Source organism: Fonsecaea multimorphosa (assembly GCF_000836435.1).
Source record: "Fonsecaea multimorphosa CBS 102226 unplaced genomic scaffold supercont1.15, whole genome shotgun sequence".
Lineage (NCBI taxonomy): Eukaryota > Fungi > Ascomycota > Eurotiomycetes > Chaetothyriales > Herpotrichiellaceae > Fonsecaea > Fonsecaea multimorphosa.
The window spans coordinates 613,964-628,549 of record NW_015971649.1 but is presented as its reverse complement, the minus strand read 5'-3'; the positions used below and the strand labels follow the sequence as shown (position 1 = coordinate 628,549).

Here is a 14,586-nt window from a genome sequence, read left to right as displayed (position 1 = left end):
ATGGCAGGATGGCTGCAACGGGTAATAAAGGGCGAGATCGATGCTAATTAATGCACGGCCTGTGAATGGCTGAATGGCCACCTGGCGAAGCCTGCCGCAGCTCCCGGCTTCATGTCTTGACTCAGCCTCTGCCCTTTGACCCCATATTCTCATATTCTTACTACCAGTCTACCACCAAGTTCCACCAACTGGGTGCCAACACTACCTAGTACCGAGCAAATATTACTCCAGCACCTCCATCCTCTCCCATCCTCCTACTTGTTCTTTGCTTCTCCCACTTTCTACCTCTCACTCCCTTCTCGACAACCCTCGATATTCCCTGCGTTGCGTCCTGACCATGGAGGCCCTCCTGCACCAATCCAAGGGCGTCTGTCCGTTCTTGAAGAAAACCTCCCCCGCAACCCTGCGCACTTTGTCCACCTCGACCCGCCAATCCCCCGGTGGCGGCACCATCACGAACCTACAGTTCATTGCCCGACGATGCCCTGTCATGAACAAGGCTCTGGCCGTCCAGAGCGCCCGCATCAACACTCGTCGCAGCTATGGCAATGTCGCCGCCGGCGCCGGTGTGGTCAAGTCTCTGCTGGAGAAGAAACTGCACACCTCAGCTGAAAAGAAGGCTAGCGTGGACACCAATGTCTTCCGGCCTCCTCAGACAGGTATGCACCACCCATCACATCATCTCTTGTTGTCTCCGATACTAACCAGTCTCCAGCTCCGCCTCCCCAGACTGTCAAGAAGGTGGCCAAGAAACCGGAGACCTATGCTGGCCCCAGACCCAGTGCGCCGCCCGCCCCACGTTTCGACTATGAAGGTTTCTACAACAATGAGCTCGACAAGAAGCACAAGGACAAATCGTACCGCTACTTCAACAACATCAACCGCCTTGCCAAGGAGTTCCCTCGTGCTCACATGGCTGCCAAAGACGAGCGTGTCACGGTCTGGTGTTCCAACGACTACCTCGGCATGGGTCGCAACAAACATGTCCTGAAGACTATGCACGAAACGCTCGACATGTACGGAGCTGGCGCCGGAGGGACTAGAAACATCTCGGGCCACAACAAACATGCCGTGGAACTCGAAAAGACTCTCGCTGATCTCCACGGCAAGGAAGGCGCTCTGGTTTTCTCCTCTTGTTACGTCGCCAATGATGCCACCTTGGCAACCCTGGGCAGCAAATTGCCCGACTGTGTGATTCTGAGTGACAGCATGAACCACGCCTCCATGATCCAAGGTATTCGTCACTCTGGTGCGAAGAAAATGGTCTTCAAGCATAACGACCTGGTTGATTTGGAGACAAAACTCGCGAGCCTCCCGCCGGAGCAACCAAAAATCATCGCTTTTGAATCTGTTTATAGTATGTGTGGTTCCATTGCCCCCATTGAAGCCATCTGCGATCTCGCGGATAAGTACGGTGCCATCACATTCCTGGATGAAGTCCATGCTGTTGGAATGTATGGGCCAAGAGGTGCCGGTGTCGCTGAACACCTCGATTATGATGTCTACGCCGACCCAAATAGAACCAAGGAATCCCAGAAAGGTACCGTGATGGATCGAATCGACATCATCACGGGAACTTTAGGGAAAGCATATGGCTGTGTTGGTGGATACATTGCCGGCTCTGCCTCTTTGGTCGACACCATCCGTTCCCTTGCACCAGGCTTCATCTTCACCACCTCTCTCCCACCCGCGACCATGGCCGGGGCCCGTGCAGCGATTGAATATCAAGCTGTCTACCAAGGAGATCGTCGCCTGCAGCAACTTCACACGCGTGCCCTCAAAGAGGATCTCACCGCGCGAGGCATCCCCGTGATCCCAAATCCATCTCACATTGTGCCGCTCTTGGTCGGTGACGCTGAAACCGCAAAGAAAGCCTCTGATATGCTGCTTACCGACTACGACATCTATGTCCAATCCATCAACTACCCTACCGTTCCGCGTGGTGAGGAGAGACTCCGCATCACGCCCACGCCAGGACATACTTCCGAGCTACGTGCCGAGCTCGTCGACGCGCTGGAGAATGTCTGGAACCGCTTGAACATCAAGCGCGTCAAAGACTGGGAGGCGCAAGGCGGGTTTGTGGGCGTGGGCGTCAAGGATGCAGAGCCGGTGCAGTCCTTGTGGACCGATGCGCAGCTTGAGAATGCCGCGCAATCTCTTGTCGCCGAGCCCCTGATTGAGGAGGCCGCCGAGCAAAGAGTTCTGCCTATTGCGGCTGCTGCGGCTTGAGCTTTCTCTGTTTGTGCCGTTCCAAGACGGGAGACAGACAAGTGCTCGCCGTATGACAGGGGGATTTTCATATGACCAGAGGTATGAAAGAGATTGCATGTGAGTAGTGGATGTGAAGATGCAGAAAAGAAGGAACGAACTCGTTTTTGATATTCGAAAGTCTTTGCTCCCGTCCCTCTTTTGAGATGGAGCAAATGTCCGGCTCTTCAGCCCTTTATATACCTATAGGTACCTTCCGGCCACCCGAGCCCAGCTCCATATTAGGCTGTGTGTTTGTGTGCCGATGAGAGAGGAAAGAATCTACAATCGCCATATGAAGTGGCCATTTGTGACTTTTCAATCACTGCTTCGATCGGTCGAGTAATCCGACTCTTTCTAGAACAGTTTTGGTTTCTTTCCTTTTCATGTTTCTTAAAGCATTTTGGCATCCCTGTCCACGTAATTATCATTGCCGTTGCCGTTCCGTCACCCTGAGCATCACCCGTTTATCGTAATAATCAAAATTTTTTCGAACCTTTTTTTGGCCGCCTCATCCGGCCATGCCGGGCGTCTCCTACCTCCTGCCTGGCCGACCGGCGCTGATGCGGCGGAATTCAATGGGGAATCTCAGTTTCGCGAACTTTGGTTTGGGCAGCTTCACGGCTTTGCCGTCCTCGTCGACCACACCGGCCTTGCCGCGCTGCTGCGCCGCCGCAGGGGAGACGACCTTGTCCCAGCCATGGCGGTGCAGCTCGGCGTCGGTCATGGACTCGATCTTGCAGCCCAGTTCGCGGTACAGCTTGTGGATCTCGGCGTGCGGCATGGCCAGGTCCAGCGTCATGTCGCTCAGCTCGGTGAACAGCATCTTGGGCGTGTCTCCCGGCGTGAACTTTGGTGGGGGGATGTGTAATGTCAGTGCGAGGATGGTGGAGGTGAAGAGTGTCTTGTTGAAAGTCGTGGGGGTGCCGGTGGGGAAGAAATGCGACATGAGTTTTCCCTTGAACGCGGTCGATAGCGACGAGTCCGTCGTGGTGCCCCTGGGCCATGACTCGGGGGCAGCAATGCGGCGTTGTCGCGGTAGGTGAGAGACGTACTTGTGGATCTCTACCAAAAGCTGGATGTAGCGCAGGATCTGCAGCTTGAGCAACACGTCTTGGTTGTCCGGTTGTTTGAGGTGTCGTTGGGTCAGGTAGCCGACGCGGGTCGCCACGAACCGTAGATGCGTCGACACGGGTTTCTTGTTCTTTGCGCATTCCTTCCAGTACGCGATGGGCATCTGGGAGAGCGTTGTTCGGTCGGGACCGGGAAACACGAGCGAGGACAGCGCGTAGACTTGTGTGATGTCGGCTGTGTCGAGGTTGGCTTGTGGGAGGGGCTTGTTGGCCCGAGAAGAGGCGCCTCCTGCGGCGGCGGCGTCGAGCATGACGTCCGCGTCGTCGTCGTCCTCTTCCTTGATGGACGAGAGAAGAGCGTTCGAGAGAGGGTTATCGTCGTTCTCTCCATCCCGGGCCAGCAGACGATTCTCGGCCACCGAGGCCACGGCTCTCTTTGACTTTTTCGTTCCAAACGCCTGCGTCAATGCCGCACGAGACGGTGTCGTCAGCGCAGCAGGCTTGATACCCTCTGCACCATCGTCTCCCCCGTCGTCGTCGTCGTCGCTTTCCTTGTCCAACTGGCGCACCGTACTTCTCACGGTCATCTTCCTGGCTTCCACCACCTTTAGTTTATTGGACGCCGGGTCGAAGACGGCTATATAGTGCTTGACGTGCTTTTCGGCCGCGTTGGTCGTGCCGCTCTCGGTCGCGACGTAGTCGATGGTAGGATGGTCGGAGGACTGCAGAAGAAGGCTAGACCTCCCGGACGACGGCTCCCTTTTGGAGAATCCGTCGAAACTCAGGTCTGAGGGGAGTGTGACCCCGGGTGACGACGCTGGTGATACTTATAAGTCAGCCCCCAAGGCAGAAAATTGTGAACAGGAATGCGGCGGCGGAGAATTGCTCGTACCGACCAGAGGTTTGGCGACGTCGGGGCCGCTCAGATGAGTGACTTTGATGGTGCTCGTTTGAGGCTTCTTGGACGGCCTGTCGCTCTCCAGCGAGCCCGCCTTTCTCTTCTTCTCCGCCATATCTGCGTAGCGTGTCAGGCCACAAGAACTAGGGGTTCCCAGAGCACGGTGCCGTCGACACGGAAGTTTCTCCAACTTTGAATGAAATTGTTCAAAAAAATTGCAAGCCCAAGGCAACTTAGCCGAAATTTCACGAGGTCTGCTCCATCTTTCACTACCCATTAGACGCACTAGTACGCGCTTAGATGGCGGCAAGTGGCATCACGATATCTTCAAGATTCTCTCAGAGGATGCGTTGGAGGAGGTCATGGCTGCCTTCAAATCTATACAGGAACAAGTTCGGTAAGGTCTTCTCTTCCTCAATATGTTGGTATACTCGGTGAGATACGCGTCTTCGTCCCACGAGTCCGTTTATGAGACAATCATCCGTTCCTCATGCATCTTCCTCCGTGGAATCCTTTCGCGAGGCTCTCACCACCCCAAGCAGGTCTCTTGTTTCTAACACCGTCATGGTACATCTGCAGGCAGTTTCAAGTAATCTCGGAAGCAGTGGAGCAAGCCATTCAGGAATGCTTCAGCAGCTAGCCTCTCACTGGCCACACAATAACTCCTGGCAGGCGCAAGTTCCGCCACCACCCCCTCCCTGCAGACACAGCAACAGGTCGCACGAGAGCGAGGTTCACAGCTGTGAGCTCCAAGCAGGTACCTCATGCACCTGTTTGGGCCATAAGTCTCCGTCTTGGCCGGTGAAGGCGAATGGGTGGAGCGAGTCGGAACATTGTTTAAAAAGGCTGTCTTCTCACTGCCCAACTTCGGCATCGTCTAGGTCGCTTGTAGAGTTTAGCAGAAGCAGCCCTGGTTTCGACTAATGGGATCGGAGCGCCGAGACTGATCGATACAGTGTTCACACACTGGCAAGTGACCCCAGGTTTACTAAACAGACCTGGCGCTGACAAATGTTGTCCGGGTGATTAGATGCTCTTCAACCAGGTCCATCACTTGCACCTGTGAGGCACTGGTACAGGTAAATGGCCATTCTTTTTCTAACGTTGTCGTAAGTGACCCTGAATAGCTTCAGGGCAGAGACTGCCTCGGCCAGAAAATCAATGTAATTCTTCAACCTCACCTCCCTATCACTCGAATTGGTGTACACATCAAAGCAGGCCTTGACGACGACCCAGAAGAATCCCTCCTCGGTCAACAACCAGGACCCCGCTTGGTTGCGAGTCGCGCTGTTCATGAACAAGCGGTACAAGCTGCTGAAGAATGCGGTCTGCGATCTGTAATCGTGCCGCAGCTTCCAGAACGTGGACACCAGTAGAAAGAGCGAAAGGAAGTGCGATGATTTCTGGACATAAAGGCGCCCTTCCCACATGTCAACCCGTAGGTATGGCGCAATTACACTGAACAGTAGCAGGCGGCGGATCTGCTGAGGCAGGGATCCTCGCAGGGACAGGAACAATACTTGAGGTCGTGCGATCTCATGAGATACTGTGAAAATCAGCTCTGCCGGATCAGCTGAACTCTCGCCCTTTACAATGATCCGGAGGAGGTCCATCGCCTGGTCTTCGAACTCTTCGGAAAAGACCAAGGCGTCCGCCAAGGGCTCACAGATCAAATAGGGCATAAAGTGGCTCATCTGATCGAATGGCCGTGGGGAAGCAGCGAGCACCTGCCTGAGGCCTCCCCCGACTTTTATGACTGCTTCATAGGCTTTCAGATGTAAATTCGAGACCTGCGGGCCTGCGATGCGCGACTCGGCAATAATGGCCATGATGAGGCCACTGACGATTTCATCTGTGACCTTTTCTCTCGAGAAGTCTTCGAGATATTTCTGGAGAGCCAGGTACGCCACGGCCTTGCGCCGAAATAGAGACGGCGGTTCGGGCGCTCCTCTGTAGCGCATAAGCAACGCCTCTGCCGAAATCACCATCCATTGCAACGTAAATGGGGAGGTCAAGGCCGCGACGAAACTGACGTCTCTCACAGAGCTGAAGCCCGGATTGCGTTTGGTTCCGTAGATCTTATTGGCAATCGTGGTAATGTCTAGCGATGTCCTGTTAGCCTTGTACCTCCTCTTTATGGAAATGCTTGTGGCCGAATCAACAGACAGAAATGAATTAGTCGACGACCATCTGCAGGCAAATCCGCTGGGAACCTGCAGAAGGGGTCCAGGACTGCGTCAATCTCGCAGATTGGTGGAGTCTGCCATCTCGCCTGCGCGGACGTAGGCGGCTGGTCATCGAGATTCAATCCCGGCGGCTCGCGGTTGTTCGACTCGGACTGTTCCGGACCCCTTTTCTGGCGTGAAGGATGGGATTTCTACATGTTTGGGGACGTGGTCAGGCTCTGGTTGGAATTGCTCATCTGGCAACGCAGGGATTGGGCGCCTACCTGGGGGTTCCTCGAAGGTGCGGCCGTGGCACGCCAGGTTCGAAGTTGATCGCGGAAGACAGGCGGCGATTTCGGCCGCGGTCTGGGCTTAGGTTTCAGGCTATCCACAGAGCTGGTTGGTGCCATCCTAGGCTAGAATCTCTTCAAGAGGCCAGCCACTGCGCAGGATGATAGAAGCCCCTCGTATTCTTCTTAGGACGGAAAAGCAAAACAGAAATTGCCTGCTAGCCTGAAGCTTTGGTCAGTGATGACTGCGCCGTCGCCTGAGCACAACGTCGAAGGGCGTGACCAATCAAAGCGCACTCTGTCCCCGCTTAGTTATTAATGACTCAGCAAGGCGCGTCGTTTATCCGAAAACGGAATGTACCGAGTACTATACCAGGGAAAAGGACACTGAGAGTTACACATATTTGTCGCTATTTTAGTGGGCCGCGACAGATCCACGCGAAATTGTGGCGGTCACAGTTGGATTGCTGCATTTCTATCCCGGTCCAATATCCAAAGAAGTTTGTCGAATGTTCTTTGGTGAATAGTGCTCCTCTCGTACGTTGAGGAATGTCTCTGCCGAGCAAGATATGCTCCTCAAGCTTTATGGACTTGGTCCAGTTGCAGACTCCGATCAGTATCGATATGCCTCCTACGAGTGTAAGTCTGTTTCTGCTCTCCTTTTAACAACACGGGCTCAATCTAGGACCGGGCGACCGATACTGTACCAGCAAGGTGAAGTCGTCCACTCCAGACCTTTCACAGCTGCCTTTTAGGATTTTTAAACACCTCCAGAACCCGCGAGATAAGTCGAAGCGACGGGGCCAAGAACAGACACGTCGGGTCATCGACGACACTGCTGAGTACCCCTCTTACCCAGCAGTTTTGAGAGGGTGAACACGGCTGCATTCATGCCAAGCATGTTCGAACTATTTGTTGCTCAAGAAGATCATGGTCCCTCAAATTTCATCGGTGCAAAATATCCGGCATCCTCAGCTCTAGCGTAGGATGACCTTGCTCCAAATAAACGTAAGCTGTTAAAGTGAAGTTAATTAAACTCATCAAGGGTCCTGTGTTGGGAGGCAAGAAGTCATTTTATGTGAATCCGACACTTCCTGCTAGTGACCCAGTTCTTCCATCTGACGTAACTGCAAATTCTGAACTCTCCAGTCCTCGCAGTTCCCCTACGTACACACTACACGGGGAAGTATCAAAAACAAAGGGCAATATGTAGAGGAAGACACATTCAGGGCTCAATTGATCGTGTTGACTATCTAGGTCCTGCTTGAGTACCACCACATGCGACGGCACTGGACGACATTTTGTTGGGTAAAGAGCTCTGCTTTTGAGAGAGACGGAGAGCCATAGGACACACGTTCTTTGTCCGAGGTGTTCTGAGTATCGACACCTCTCTTGATGCGTCCCAGACATCATAAGCAACCCGCCATAAAGCTCCATTGGAATTTGACCATCTCCTACTCCTCTTACGCGAACATCACGTATGTGAGAGTCCGACAATTGCAAGGCCGATTCTTCGCTGACCGCATCACTTCCATGTAGCAATTCGTGACACAAAAAGCTTTGTGGTTGATTGTGGTCGAGGGGGCTAGTTGGTTGCCGAGAATTCGACGTCGAGAAAACTAGCGAAAGGTTGAAGATTCGTTGACATTGGTCGAGAGAGAAGACGCGATGGAGCAGTTGACACGATTACTTGCTGTAGGCAATCGTTAGAGACGGCCTGTCTGCGCAGACGAGGGGAGCATTGAGACATACCTGCGGGCACGGGTCTTTCTCCTCTTACGCTTAAGGCGACGAACTCGCTTCTTTCTCCACTTGGCTCTCATCTTCGCTCAATTGGACTGGTGAATGTCAGCATGTGTTTTCTGGTATATCTGATCTGCTTGCCGAGCTTGAGGGGGGCAACGTACAGATTGGTTTCGAGGATGAGGTTGCTAGATGAGATGAAGGATCGGGAAACAACAGGAGCAACTTTGTGCGGGGAATTATTGTTGTGTGCAACTGCCATCATTTGCTTGGCGGGTTTGACACGTTGGGCTCGCACTAAAACTCTCAATGCGGTCATCGATCACGTTGGTCACTCCTTCATTCTTGACCCGTGCCTTTTCTCCTTTTCTCCTCCCTTGCTATTCTGTGTCCACACTGCTCAACTGGTACCCGCCAGCCACACAACTGATGCTGAAGCGCGCACCCACAGCCTGACTATGAGTCTGTCAATGCCACGTCGCGAGTCTTTCCTTGTCACTGTTCATGCCGAAACTGTTTGATTCGTGTTCACTACCGCGTGTCTCCTTGTTTGCATTTCTGAAGCTGGCTCCTTGATTTTCCTTTTGCAATGTCCACACTACCATCCTCTGGTGTTCGCCGTATGGGCAGCGGCCTGGGTAGTTCCTCCAGACCAACTCCTGCCGGAATCCTCATCCACAAGGACCAGAAAGGCAAAATTCTGGGTAGTGGGTTCAAGATCGTCGTCGTACTTGATTCGTCTGTGGTTATACTAGCCTTATTGCAGGAAAGAAGATATACCCAAACCACGAGATTGTGATTGGTCGTGATAAAGGTCGCTGGTAAGGACCAAAAGCTTCGGATTGGGTAAATACTCACCAAACAGTCAATATGTACTCAATGATCCCTACGTCTCGAAACGGCATGTGAGAATCTACACCGTGGTCTACGAAAATGACGAGCCTTGCGAGATTGCCACGTTGGTCTATGCAGAGGACCTGTCCCAGAATGGCACTTTTTGGAACGGATCCCTCATAGGCAAAGGCAATGGAGGCTTTCTTCTGAGTGACACCGACGTCTTGCGATTGAGCCGTCGGACATATCTCATCTTTGCCGCCACTGTCGGTGGAACAACAGGAGAGGCTTTCGACCATACACAGGAGCTTGAAATGGCAGTACGGTGAAAGGAATTCTGGCCAAAGCACGTACTGACAGACGCAGAAATTTGGCAAAGAGTACAATCTTACCGACAGGCTGCTCGGTGCGGGCACCTTTGGTCGAGTCTTCATGGCAATCGATCAAATGACTCGACGTCAGGTCGCATGCAAAGTCGTCGACCTGCGAAAGCTGGGCTCGCGATCGCTAATCCAATTCGGACGGCCAGAGCAACCAGCTCCTCCCGACGAGGTCAATAGTATAGCCCAGAAACTTAAGGTCAAGGCATGGTCCAACCAACTGAAAAGAGAGAACGCTCTGGAGAGGAAGCTCTGTGCCTATTATCGTGAGGTGGAAATCCTTGCGTCACTCAGTCATGTAATGCCCCTATCAGACGCCTTGGAAGCCACTGACTCGGACTTCCGCAGCCGAACATTGTAGGCATCGAGAAGGTGTACATCACAGACAACACCATGTGAGAGAATCGACAATGTATGGTGTTCTAACTGACAGCACAGATACATTATGCAAGAGCTCGTTACCGCCGGTGACCTATTTTCCTACATCGAGCTGAAGAATGGGAAACTGCTCGAGGTCGAGGCCGCCGTCATTGTTCGACAAATTCTGGTGGCCCTGCGTTTTCTTCACAGCAAAAACATCGTTCATCGAGATATAAAACCCGACAACGTTCTTATGACGAGTTTAGCTGCAGGATGTCGAGTCGTCTTGACAGATTTTGGTGCGGCACGGAGAATCGAGAGCAAGTTGTGCCGGATGTTGTCCATTATAGGGACCCGCGAATATGCAGCGCCGTACGTACTGATACTATTCTGCGATAAGCATCTGCTGACCGCGTCTAGCGAGATACTGGGATATGCGCGAATTAAAGTGGAGCGTGAGCGACCGGGTTATACTCGAGCCGTTGACATGTGGGCGGTAGGCTGTGTCTCAGTCGTGTTGCTCACAGGAGGCCTGGCTTTCTGTGATCCTCTCACAAGCACCTATTCGGAAAGGCTGGCCCGAGAGTGCAACCTGCAGTTTCTTCGCCAATCAAAAGAATGGCAGGCAGTCAGACAGCGGCCGCGGGAGTTTGTTGAGCAGCTCTTGTTGCTCGACGAGGACGCCCGAATGACAGCAGAAGAAGCTCTCGCCCACTCTTGGTTCACCAACGAATCGCACAAAAACGATTTCGAGGACTTGTATCAACGAACAATCAGGCACTGGCAACCGCGAACTCCAAAATCTCAAGTGGTTGAGTGGCGGGACAGCGGGTCTATGAGGAACTTGCTCTGCTCATTGGGCGTCCTAGAGGCCAAGCGCAGCAACTCCAGAACATATTCTCCAATCGAGCCGCCTTACAAGCCTTTTCCGAGAAATATGCACCTTGGGATCTGGCCAAGAAGAGATCCAAACAGACGACTGTCCGAAGAGGTATTGACTGCCGCTGCGAAATGGTCACCGCGGTCAGGAGATTTGCTACGTAGGGAAGCGAGATGCTCATCGCCAGGAGCCAGGGTCCCGAAATCAGAGCTCACGGACGCAAGAACAATGAGTACCTCCAAGAACCCCAGAGCGGCCTCAGAGCCTCCTCAAAACAGGCTCCCGTCTCAGTCACAACGAATGCAGACTGATACCGACTTGGAAAGCTTCCAGAAGAAGGGCATCAAAGAACACAATCAGTATATACCACCTCGTTTTGACATAGATGAATTGTCGTCAAGGACTCCTATGCCACAGAATCGCAGAGTTCCCCTGGACGGACGTTCGAGGCTTTCCCTCTCTGCAATATCGAGTTCGCCCGAAAGCTCGGTCCCCGACAACCTTTCCGGCTCTCGGTTCCAATCTGCAGCTACCTTTGACGTGTTCAGCGCAAAGAACGTGCTTCCCGAGTCTCCTACCACGCAAAGGATTTTTCGCAACGTTGTGAACAGTAATCAGAACTCGAGCACTGCTGAAAGTGACGACAAGTCAACCGAGATTATAACGTCACCACCTAGGAGACACGGCGGGCTCAAACGACGAGTGTCTACGCACCTGGCCACTCCGAAGCCCACGAAGAAGAAGAAGTGTCATCGTCGTGGATCCATCTTCGAGCTGGCTGAAGATAGCGACACCGAAGATGACGCGAGATCGAGGTGCCGGAGTAGTCGGAGATCAATCTTCGACCTAGCTGATGATAATGACGAAAACTCCACCGGCAATGAAAACGGAGACAACAGCAATCGAGCCGCCGATCGAGGTGGTTCTCGCGTGCAGAGACCTCCGCTCGTGCACCGCCCGAAGAAGGCAGCGGGAGCATCGGCACCGGCTTCGACGCTCAAGTTGTATCTCCCGCGCTAAAAGAGGGGAAGAAAGAGTTGAATACTCTGTTACGGGGAGTTGAGAGCGGCGTGGGGAAAAGGGGCCACGAGACTCGAGAAAAGGGCGAGGGATGTTGCTTCATTGTTCGTCATTAGTTTCGAGATGATGAGGAGAATCCGGGGAATGCGAGAATGGGAAAAAAAATTGGGTTAAGTACGCCAGGGTATGGTGTGAGTGCAATATCATGTCTTGTTACCCAGCGCGAGGCGCCTGGGGACTTTGTCGACTTGCGGACATGACAGACGATGATCAATCAATCAGAATGCCAACTGTATTCATACATGTCCGTTTCCACATCAACCCGTCATGTCGTTTGATACAAGTGTCCTTCTGTCCGGTAGACAGAACATTATCAGAATTATCTATCTATCTAGAAGTGTCCAGGTACTATAGTAAAGTAGAGTGCATTGCAGTGCAGTGCAGTGTACTAGATGGTAGTGAAGCACTCTAATATACGCCGCAAACACATCGGTATATACTCGGGTTCGTTATACATAAATATATCATGCGACTCTCCCAACATCCTGGATGGGCCACTTCTCGTCGCTGGAGGAGGCATCGACGCTCTCCTCAGCGGCGAGACCGGTCCCCATCTTCGCGTCCCCTTTCGCGTCAAAGTCACCACCAACCACCGTCTGCCCAGGTGCCATGGCAGTTGGTTTGTCAGCTGCAGCGGCCGCGGCGGCCTCAATGGTATTGAGGTCGACCGGAGTGTGCGGACCCGTAAAGTTCTTGCGGCCGTCAAAGACCCAGGTAACGACGCTGACGAGGCCGATGACGCCGAACGCGGCGCTGCAGTAGTTCATGTTGCCGGCGGTGACGGGACCTTCTTGCGGGAAGTTGAAGTCGATCCCCGCAAAGGTGAGGAACAGGAGGCCGATTAGGTTCAGGTAAGGGGACCATTTGCCCAAAGTGTAGACGCCGCCGCGGATGGTGGTTGCGGCGGGGTTTGTGCCTGTGGCGAGGCTCCACAGACGCACGAACAGGGGCGCGGCGTACGAGAGGTAGAAGCCGAAGGTGGCGATGGAGATGACGGTCGAGAAGCCCTCGAAGGAGGCGTAGTAGATGCTGTTCAACCCCGCCTGGAGCACGCCGCACAGCAGCACGCTGTTGACGGGGACTTTGGATTTTGGGTCCACGCGGGCCCACACTCGACTAAAGGGGAGACCGTGGTCGCGGGAAAACGCCCACAGGGCGCGCGACCCCTCGGCCATGAGCGAGTTGGAGCAGATGAGCATAATCACCGTGATCATGGCGGCGAGCGTCGTGGCGCCGCCCACGCTGTTGGTGCTGTCGAAGAAGATCTGGATCAGGGGCACGCCGGTGGGCGTGGTCGCCGTGGCGTCCAGGTCGCCGATGCAGAAGAAGGCCGAGATCAGGAACACGAACCCCGTCACTGCGCCCAGATAGACCGAGAGGATGATTGCTTGGGGCGCTTCTTTGGCTGGGTTGAGCATTTCTTCCGTCATGTGACTAAGAGCTGAAGGTTAGTTTTGAGGTTCTTCAAAAACGTCCCGGTGTATTCTACAGATGAGGGAGGTGCCTTCGGTCCCCTTCCTTACCTAGGAGCATCGTAGCAGCACATGCCTGAAGAAGATGTCAGAAAAAGGTACTAGTAAATAGATTGAAAGATTCCCTCCAGCAGCCAGTCACTGGGCGTATTGTGTACGTACCGAACAGCGTCTGTAAAAGGCCAATCATGACAGCCATCCCGCCGGACGAGAAGCCCGTCTGGTTCTGGAAGTCGGAAAACACGAAGCTGGCAGACTGTTTGTGGTCGTTGGCGGCCAGGATGGTGATGATGATGACAAAAAAGCTGAGAATGTTCCACGCCACGGCGAAGGTGGAGATCTGATTGAGCCAGCGGGAGAGGTAGACGTTCATGGCGGCGGCGAGGATGGCGATCAAGTATGTCACCAGCACCGTGTGCCAGCGCTCGATGGTGTAGGATGGATTGTTCAGGTTGGCCATTCCGAGGATGAAATTTGCGCCGAGCTGTAGAGAGAAAGAAAAGTTAGCTGCGGGCCACGGAACTCTTTGAAAAAGGCGCAAAAGGCGGAGGAGGCTCACAAAGTTGTTGACGGCGCCCATGGCCACAATGCCCGTACACATGAACCACCCAGTGACGAAGGCGGCGCCGCGAGCGTATCTGGGGGGTGCGAGGATGGCGACCCAGCTGTACTGACCGCCAGCAGTGGGATAGGCCGAGCACATCTCGGCAAACGAGTATGCAACCGTCAAAGATAGCAGACAGATTCCCACCCACGACCAGACCATGACGGGAGGGCCACCAGCGACGATGCCCACAATCAAAGTCCCGCCGAGGGCAGTCCAGCAAGTGACGATGGAAAAGCTGAATCCGACCATGCCCAGGAGAGAGAATGAGCGTTTGAGTTCTGGTGTCGGAGAGTCAGAAACGAGGCTTGGTGATACGAGAGAGTTCATACCTTGCTCATAGCCCAGCTGCGCAAGTTGGGCTTCATTTGCGATGGTCGGGTCAAATGGTCCATCCTTGGTACTGCCCGCCAGGGAGGACAGCCGGCGGGTAGCCATTGTGCTGTGCGGGAGAGAGTGTGTGAAGCAGAGGCTATTGTGTCTGGAGAAGGAAAAGAAAACAGAGAAACGCAGTACAGATGACAGCACGGGGAAATGAGACGGGAAGAGACACTGGTACT

The 14,586-nt window shown here is 53.7% G+C and overlaps 5 protein-coding genes across 5 annotated transcripts; 2 read left to right on the top strand and 3 right to left on the bottom strand.

Moving 5' to 3' along the window:
- Positions 1–337: 337 nt before the first annotated feature.
- Z520_07583 (5-aminolevulinate synthase, mitochondrial) lies at positions 338–2,229 on the top strand (the record flags this gene model as incomplete). The annotated part of the gene is made up of 2 exons (XM_016778080.1): positions 338–659; positions 716–2,229. 2 exons carry the CDS (start codon positions 338–340, stop codon positions 2,227–2,229), a joined length of 1,836 nt encoding a protein of 611 aa, XP_016630986.1.
- A 553-nt stretch (positions 2,230–2,782) lies between these two features.
- Z520_07582 (uncharacterized protein) lies at positions 2,783–4,333 on the bottom strand (the record flags this gene model as incomplete). Its single annotated transcript, XM_016778079.1, has 2 exons — positions 2,783–4,137; positions 4,213–4,333. The coding sequence occupies 2 exons, from the start codon at positions 4,331–4,333 to the stop codon at positions 2,783–2,785; spliced, it is 1,476 nt and encodes a 491-aa protein (XP_016630985.1).
- A 922-nt stretch (positions 4,334–5,255) lies between these two features.
- Z520_07581 (uncharacterized protein) lies at positions 5,256–6,793 on the bottom strand (the record flags this gene model as incomplete). Its single annotated transcript, XM_016778078.1, has 3 exons — positions 5,256–6,319; positions 6,385–6,595; positions 6,668–6,793. 3 exons carry the CDS (start codon positions 6,791–6,793, stop codon positions 5,256–5,258), a joined length of 1,401 nt encoding a protein of 466 aa, XP_016630984.1.
- A 2,212-nt stretch (positions 6,794–9,005) lies between these two features.
- On the top strand, positions 9,006–11,890 carry Z520_07580 (uncharacterized protein; the record flags this gene model as incomplete). The annotated part of the gene is made up of 6 exons (XM_016778077.1): positions 9,006–9,154; positions 9,231–9,570; positions 9,617–9,928; positions 9,979–10,025; positions 10,069–10,362; positions 10,411–11,890. 6 exons carry the CDS (start codon positions 9,006–9,008, stop codon positions 11,888–11,890), a joined length of 2,622 nt encoding a protein of 873 aa, XP_016630983.1.
- A 524-nt stretch (positions 11,891–12,414) lies between these two features.
- Z520_07579 (uncharacterized protein) lies at positions 12,415–14,464 on the bottom strand (the record flags this gene model as incomplete). The annotated part of the gene is made up of 5 exons (XM_016778076.1): positions 12,415–13,384; positions 13,474–13,498; positions 13,585–13,906; positions 13,982–14,307; positions 14,359–14,464. The coding sequence occupies 5 exons, from the start codon at positions 14,462–14,464 to the stop codon at positions 12,415–12,417; spliced, it is 1,749 nt and encodes a 582-aa protein (XP_016630982.1).
- Positions 14,465–14,586: the final 122 nt, after the last annotated feature.